Source organism: Cebus imitator, unplaced genomic scaffold (assembly GCF_001604975.1).
Source record: "Cebus imitator isolate Cc_AM_T3 unplaced genomic scaffold, Cebus_imitator-1.0 Scaffold48, whole genome shotgun sequence".
NCBI lineage: Eukaryota > Metazoa > Chordata > Mammalia > Primates > Cebidae > Cebus > Cebus imitator.
The window spans coordinates 6,441,150-6,448,926 of record NW_016107363.1 but is presented as its reverse complement, the minus strand read 5'-3'; the positions used below and the strand labels follow the sequence as shown (position 1 = coordinate 6,448,926).

Below are 7,777 nucleotides of genomic sequence, written 5' to 3'. Positions count from 1 at the left end.
GGGTCCAGGTCTTCCTTGGCCACTGCGTTTGAAGCAGGGGCCCCCTTCCCTTCTGCTCCATCTAAGTCCTCTAATCACTCCCCTTCCTACACTTATGATCATAACCTGCCATTATTTTGTCTACTAGCTGTTTCCTTGAGTCTTGTCTGTCTTGTCCTTCCATTAGGACCCGCCTCCTTCTTGGTGGGCGCTGTATCTCCTAAACCCCCAGGCCTGAGATATAGTGGGGCCGCATACAAGTTCGTGAAATGATTGAGGAGAATCAGCTGTGCAGACACCAGCCCTGAGGACGCAGTGGACCTGGGGCTGGGCGGACCCCAGGCTGTGGGCGGAGGCTGGACGTAGGGGCGGGGTTTAGGGGCGGAGCCTAGGGGACCGGACCGGGGCTTCGGGGCGGGGCTTTGAGGCTGCGCTGGTGTGGTCTTAACCGCGCCGCTCCGGGTGCGCTCGCTGAGTTCCTCAGGCCGCCGGTCCCTTTGGCTTCCCGCCCGTGCCGCCGTTAGGGGGCGCCCGCGCTCGTGGCGCCGCGGCTCTGCTGGGAAGGCGCCGCCCGCGCCGGGCAGCTGGAGCCGCAACTCCGGGCGCGGGCTCAGTCGTCCCCTCTGCCGCCGCAGCCACCGCCGTCGCCGGGCGCGGGCTCGCTCGTCCCCGCGCTCGCGCTCTCCGGCCGCGGGCAGCTCCCGGCCTGGCCGCCGCCGCCGCGCAGTGAGTGGGGCTGGCGCTGGGCTTGCGGGGCCGGGGCTTGGGAGGGCCGGGTTTCCGGAGATGCCTGAGCCGAGCGGCCAGGGGAGCGGGGCTGAGGAGGATCTGGCAGGGGAAGCCTGGAACCGGGCGGCGGCGGGGCCGCGCTGAGGGGACCGCGCGTCCAGGGGCTGGCACGAGCCCGCGGCGGAGGTGCCCGCGGTCGGGCCTGGGCGGGGGTTCCGGGGCCCTCCCGGCGGGGACGCGCGATTTCGGCGCGCCCCTCGTCCGGGGCCGGAGCATCGCCCGCCCTACCCCTGGCGGGGTCGGGTTGCGGGGGCTTTGCTGGCGGGGCAGCCGCGAAGCGCAGCCCAGACGGGGACATTCGGGGTGTGCTCCAAAATGATTGATTTTGGGAGATGGCGCTTATTAGCCACCAATTGCCCTAGTTTAAAGCGTGAGGCAGGGCTCAAAACCCTGCCTGTGGGATTTTCTGCCCTGAAGAGACACTCAGATTGCAGCTGAGTTCTTTATGCTTAGATTTGTGTGTGTGGTGGCATTTTTAATGCTTGATGTCAGACGTGATAAATGACCGTGGTAATGGGGAGCCCCTGCAGCACCTGCTGGGCTGAGAGTGGTGGAGGCTGTGTCTGGGGGTGGGACGGGGAAATGAAACGTGACAGAGATCCTGTTTGGATATTCTGCTGAAGTTATCATGTTTCTGTTCAAGTATACCAGTTCTAGAACAAGTTGATGGATCCAATTTTAGGACTTTGTGATAAAGGAGGTTTGGGTGGCAAAGTGGCCTGGGGTGACCTGGCTCGGCTAAGCAGATTTGGAGTAGCCCGAGTATCTCTCCATATCCCCCTGACATGTTTTTTTTTCGCTGTCACAAATGCCCTATTACTTGAATCATCCTGGGATGGGAAAGAAGCTTGGGGACAGCATGTGACACAGTCCTGAGCCCAAGATTGAGATGTTTTCAAATGAACAAATTTGTAGCTAGGCAAAGGAAAATGTTTTTGTCAGCAGGGTTGGTAGGTTGTGAGAGTTTTGTCTTTGGCTGAAAACCTTCAGTCCATACTGATACTTGATTTTGTGCTTTGCCTTAGATATGAAGGATATCTAAGTGGTCAGGGTAGTCATGGATGCTATTCCTAAGTTTTGTGATTTGAATTTTCATAAATCATATTTTAACCCAAGTATCACTACTTAAAGGACTCTCGGTGAACCCTTATGAATCCTTCAGTGTGTTTGGATTTTGATATTTGGGGTCCATTTAAAATTGAGTACATGTATTTACTTGGATTCAGCTTTACTTTGGAGATAATCCTGAGTCATGCTTTAAAGAAGTTCCTTCTGAGATCAAGAGCTCAGATGTCTGGTGATCTCTGGAAAAGCTAGGCACTCCCCTTTACCTGTATGTACTTCTCCCTTCTGGAGCTCTGGGAAAAGGAGCACCTAGGGAGATTTGAAGCAAATTAAGAGGCTGCCTCCTCCATATTTGCCCTGTCTCCAGGCCAGTGCTCTAAATTACTTGTGTTCACACTCAAGTTTCTCATGTTAGCATAGAAATTTTGTTTATGCAGCTGCCACTAGTGTTTTCATATTTGTTTAATACTGGCCAATTTGCAGATTTTTTTTATTCATGATTTCACTTATTTTCTCCATTTCCCCAAAGAAGAAGTTGGGCATGAAGAGTGATTTTCTCAGGGTCTCATAATCAGTAATGGAGCAGAATTCGACCACAGGACCTCCCAGGGAACTGTTCCCTTCTTTGTATTGATGTATTACTCTTAGAGGCCAATTTTTGCCTTTCTTTTGTGCCTAAATGGTGTAATTACTTTTGAGAAGGTGGTATTATCCTGTTTTTTCTTGTGGAAACTGAGAGTTAAGAGGAGTGTTATGATTTTGTGACTATCTATGACAGTTTTTTTTTAAAATATTAGGTCACTTTTCAACCTATAGCTCCTCTCTTCCAGACCACATGGTTGAGAGGGGAGAAAGAGAAAATGATTACTTTTCCTGCAGTTGTATGGTTAAGGATAATCTAATACCGTAATCACATTATCCTTGTATGCCTGGCTACTTGTGCTGGCCTGTGTGTGAATGTTAACCCCAAAGGCTCCTTTAGATGTCACTGAACTAGTTACTATAAAAAGTATTTCACTTTCAAACTCTCACATTTTGCGAAGAGCAAAACTCAGTACAAAGGCAATTTTGAAGGTAAGTATAGAAAGAGGGAGTTTATTGAGTCTTTTCTGAATGCCAGACACAAAAAGGTTTCAGTAGAAAAGCATTTTAAAGGGCTGCCTGGAAACTCTGGGAAGGTAGTAGTTGGAAGTTTTTATTATTCATTGAAGTTTGGAGGTTTATATTGCAACATATAAGTTGTTATATAGGATTAGGACTTTTGCCCTGGAGAATTCTTAGCCTATAGCAGAAATGATAAACTCAGAATATTTTTGTTAAGTTAGTTCATCATAACCATTAAGCCTGTAATTGCAGTTCTGCAGTGGTAGGGAGAATTGCATTTAAGCGTTCTTAGGTTACTTTGTAAGCTATTAACTTATTGAATTATGTATTTTTCAGATATGCTACTTTAGAAAAGTAATACTTTCTTTTAAGGCTTCTATAAATTCTTCAGTGTGTGTTTTCTTAAGCTTAATTACCTGCTAACATGACACTGTCAGAATTTATACATTAGTCACAATAACTTTTGAAGCTTAAACACGGGTGAATTTTCAGCACCGCTTTATATTCTTTGGGGAATGGTCGGTGGTGTTTTCACAAGAATTTTATTTGCATCAAAGGCTAAATCTTTTCAGGTGAACTGATTTTACAGAGTCAGAGACGTCTTTGAACTTTATAGCTGTTTGTGCTTGGTTGCATTTGCTGTCTTTCAAAACCATCACTAGTTTTAGTAAGGAAAGTCACTGTAAAGGAAAGGTTTTTTTCATTTTTCATTTGTTACCATTTCTGGCAGATTTTCTGAAATATTAGATATTTCTTTGCCTTCAGTAAAACAGGCCTATTTGATGCCCATTTCAAGATCTTCCTTCTGCTGCCTATCTTGTGGTCATTTAACTTCTCATTAAGCCCTCCACTGGAGACTGTGCCAGAAGGGAGAGAAGATGAAAAGCAAATGAATCATTTTCTAATTGTTAGCAGCTCTGGAAAATGATTTAGTAGAAGAGATTGAAACCATTCTGGAAATCTTTGGGATTATGTTATATTTCATTCATCTGCATCGTTTCAGAGATGTTCCTAATGGTCATCAATTCAGAATTCAGGAGCTAATTATTATCCAGCTATTGAATAACAAGGAATTCTTTGTGCCTTTTTTTAAATTTGTCTCTTGCTGTATCTAAGTATCTCTACAGAAGATATTTAGAAGCAGGTAGAGATAAAATTTAATCAATACTGTTTTTGCCCTTTGAACTCTTTAATGAATAATTTGATTTCTTTAGACAGTTTAGTCATTGTTATTGGAAATGACTAATAGTGACTTTGCTTCAGTTTATTTTGATGTATCCTATATACAAGTATAGAAAGGCTTTTGGGTACTTTTTAAGAAATGTGGGCTATAGATTCCCATAATTGCTTTTCTGATTTATTAAGCGTGAGGTTTCATTACATCTTTGTACCAGAACTTTTGCTTTTGCTGTGGACCAGATTCAGGGACATCATCTAATTTTCTTTCTTTTTTATTTTTTTTAATAACTGCTCAAGAAGTTACCTTGTTTTTATTTAGCAGTAAAAAAGAAAAAAAAGATTAATAGTAGACAGACTTTTCATTAACAGCTGTAACATTTATGTATGCTTTTTTTCTTGTCTTTGGTCTTCTGTTTCTCATTTAATCATTTGGATATTCATGGATTGGAGTTCTTTATTTTTGAGACAGAGTCTTGCTCTGTCACCCAGCTTGGGTGGTGCAATCTCGGCTCACTACAGCCTCTGCTCACTACAACCTCCACCTCCCAAGTGATTCTTCTGCCTCAACCTCCTGAGTAGTTGGGACTACAGGTGCATGCCACCACACCCTGCTAATTTTTGTATTTTTATAGAGACGGAGTTTCTCCATGTTGGTTAGGCTCATCTTGAACTCCTGACCTCGTGATCCACCGGCCTCGGCCTCCCAAGTGCTGGGATTCAGGCCTGAGCCACCACGCCCGGCCCTGGATTGGAGTTCTTGATGTCACTGCAGACAGAGGACGGCAGCCATTATTCACATTAATTGAATGGGTTCCTGTCTTTTTTGTGGGGGGCGGGGCTCAGGAGAATTTTTACAAACCCATGTGTCTGTTTAGTTAGGCTGTTACTGTAAAATTTGTAACTAAGGCCGCGCGCGGTGGCTCAAGCCTGTAATCCCAGCACTTTGGGAGGCCGAGGTGGGTGGATCACGAGGTCAAGAGATCGAGACCATCCTGGTCAACATGGTGAAACCCCGTCTCTACTAAAAATACAAAAAATTAGCTGGGCATGGTGGTGCGTGCCTGTAATCCCAGCTACTCAGGAGGCTGAGGCAGGAGAATTGCCTAAACCCAGGAGGCGGAGGTTGCGGTGAGCCGAGATCGCGCCATTGCACTCTAGCCTGGGTAACAAGAGTGAAACTCCATCTCAAAAAAAAAAAAAAAAAAAAAAAAAAAATTTGTAACTAAAACCCTACTGGGTGGATAGGGTTAATAGATGGCTATTAGAGAGTTTAATCTTTTTCAGTTTCTTGTCTCTTAGATTCTGTTCTTTCAATTTCTACCCTAGGAGGGGATATGTGGAAAAATCTAGACTAAGAGTCTGAACATGCAAGTTCTTATCGAGTTACTTCCCAGCTGTGACGCCCAGCTAGTCACTTAATCTGCCCTGTTTCTCTGTTTTGCATCTCTAAGATGAGGATAGTAATCCATGCTCGCCTACTGGTGTCAGGAATGTTGTAGGGGAAAAAAAGTCTTTCATACTCCTGTCTATTAAATTGTTTCTTCATTCTAGAATCCCTTCTCAGGTTGTCCACATTTTCTTTCAAGGATTCAACTGAGTGAGCTCTTCTCAGAAGTCCTCCATTTTCCCATTTGGAATCTTGCTTTTCCCCTCTCATGGGCCTCTGCTGGTCCATCTGCTATATGGCACTTTGAATTCTGTTCTGTACTTCAGTCATTGCATGTTGCCTTCCATTATAGATGGAAAGCCCCATGAGGGCAAAGACTGTACTTTTCCTATTTCCGTGTATCCATGTTGCACATAGGCACGCCCTCCACCCCAGAGGTGACCCACAATAATTGCTGGCTGAATGAATTGTTATTGAGGCTGTCAGGAATGAATGATTTGGATGATGAGAAAATGCCAAAGATGAGCATCTTACCAGAACTTTTGGATGAGTGGCTTTTTAAATTGCTCAGTTACTAATCTGTTGTTATCAGTAACTGAATCAGATCCTGGCAAGACAAATTGGCAAAGCCCATTTCTTGGTTCTGTTTACTTCGGATACTATTTGTGAAGCAAGTCAGAGGAATGAAAGACTGCCATAACAATCTTGAATTTGACATTTGTTCCATTTCTCACCCTATAGCATGTGGAGGCCTATCTATATCCAACTGCTCAGTGTAAAGAATAAAAACTGACTGCCCAGAGCCTGGTTCACATTTTAGTTTGTGTGCTTTGAAGAATTTGCAAGGTAGAGAAATAGATGCTTCAGGCTCTGATTTTAGCCCATGCTGTGCTATGCAAATGTTCTCTACATGCCTGAGTGACCTTTTGAGAAAGAGCCTTTGTGATCTTCTGTAGCCAGGGCTTGTTCTGGGAATTCTGTGCCAGATTCCTCTAAAAGTGGGAAAAGTGGATCGTTCAAGGACCACATAAAAAAAAAACAGTGCTTTTCCTGGATGAATACCGATAAGTCCGTGTTTCTTACCATCTCTTGCCAGAGCTTTTGAAATTTGTTCTGCAGTTTGCTTTGCAGGTTGATTTGGGATTGAAGTGTGTGAGAGGGAATTGACTAAAGCAGTTCAGTAGCTGGGAAACTGTTTGTTTAAGTGCTTTTGAATTGTAAGTAAAAATAAATTCACATTGGCATCATTAGTATCTGAGCATTTCTCAGTGTCTTAAGGCTGGCTCTCCGTGAGTGCTGGCTGCTTCACTCTCATCTATATTGATAAGGCTCTTTTTGCCCCAAATTGTGTTCTTAACAGTTTGGCATTTAAATTGCTATCTATTTGTTTTAATTATTGTATAAAGAGAAATACATCATTATTTAAAAACATCATATTTCTTAATATTATAGTACACCATTCTGATGTATTTCTCTTGGAAAGGGATGCTAGTATCCTGGGAGGTTTATGATTTTGAAGCTTTTACTCAGATGATTGGTTTATATAGCTGAAATGCTGATGAAAAGAGGTTTCCCCTTCTCCCTTTTTCTTAAATGACCTTTTGGTGAGGACCATTGTAGGTTTGTACCAGGATAAGCTTGTAGAGTTAATCATAATGTTCTCTTATATAAATTCTACAAATTGATTTTCCAAGAAGAGAGGTAGAGTTTGAATGACTAGATTACTTCCTAGACTCTTCCTCCTTCTCTTAAGTACAGGATAGTTGTTTCTCTGAAAATCTTCAGTCTGTTAGTTCCAGATGGGTTCTCTGTGGTAAGAATACAGGACACGTAGAAGGCCCTAAGGGAATGCTTTCTTTCCCAGATCTTTGCCCTGTAGTAGGTTTCAGCTGAGCAAAGATGAGTAGTTTTTCTGGTGTTTGGCCTCCTCTGTTGGGTAGAAAAAACCTTTCTTCTCTATTTTCATAGTCATATATGCTGTCATATGTCTGTTTTTCTCCTCTTGAAGCTTTCCTGAAACCTGGGCTCCTGAAGACGCAGCACTGGAGCAGATGGATAATGGAGACTGGGGCTATATGGTGAGTCGTTCTTGGAGATGTATTTTAAAGGCTGGGGAATTATTTTTCTGTGTCTTTTTACCCTTATGTATTTTTAGGTATATCTTAAAAGAAAATTGTGAATTTGTGTAACCTCTCTACCCCCTTTTACTTAGTTTAGATGTATTTTGGGGGCATTTTTGTCTTGTGTGGGGTTTTTTTTGTTTTGTTTTGTTTT

The 7,777-nt window shown here is 43.7% G+C and overlaps 1 protein-coding gene across 3 annotated transcripts in view; it reads left to right on the top strand.

Annotated features, from left to right (window-relative positions):
• Positions 1-554: 554 nt before the first annotated feature.
• KCTD6 (potassium channel tetramerization domain containing 6) overlaps positions 555-7,777 on the top strand; it is an 11,599-nt gene continuing 4,376 nt past the window's right edge. Inside the window, exons 1-3 of one of the 3 annotated variants that reach the window (XM_037738077.1) lie at positions 635-705; positions 2,664-2,907; positions 7,512-7,581. In XM_037738077.1, coding sequence (XP_037594005.1) covers positions 7,555-7,581 — 27 coding nt within the window. In that variant the 5' untranslated portion in view covers positions 635-705; positions 2,664-2,907; positions 7,512-7,554. Of the gene's footprint in view, positions 706-959; positions 2,908-7,511; positions 7,582-7,777 lie in introns of those variants that run through there. The other 2 variants (XM_017527427.2, XM_017527424.2) reach the window with 2 other exon arrangements.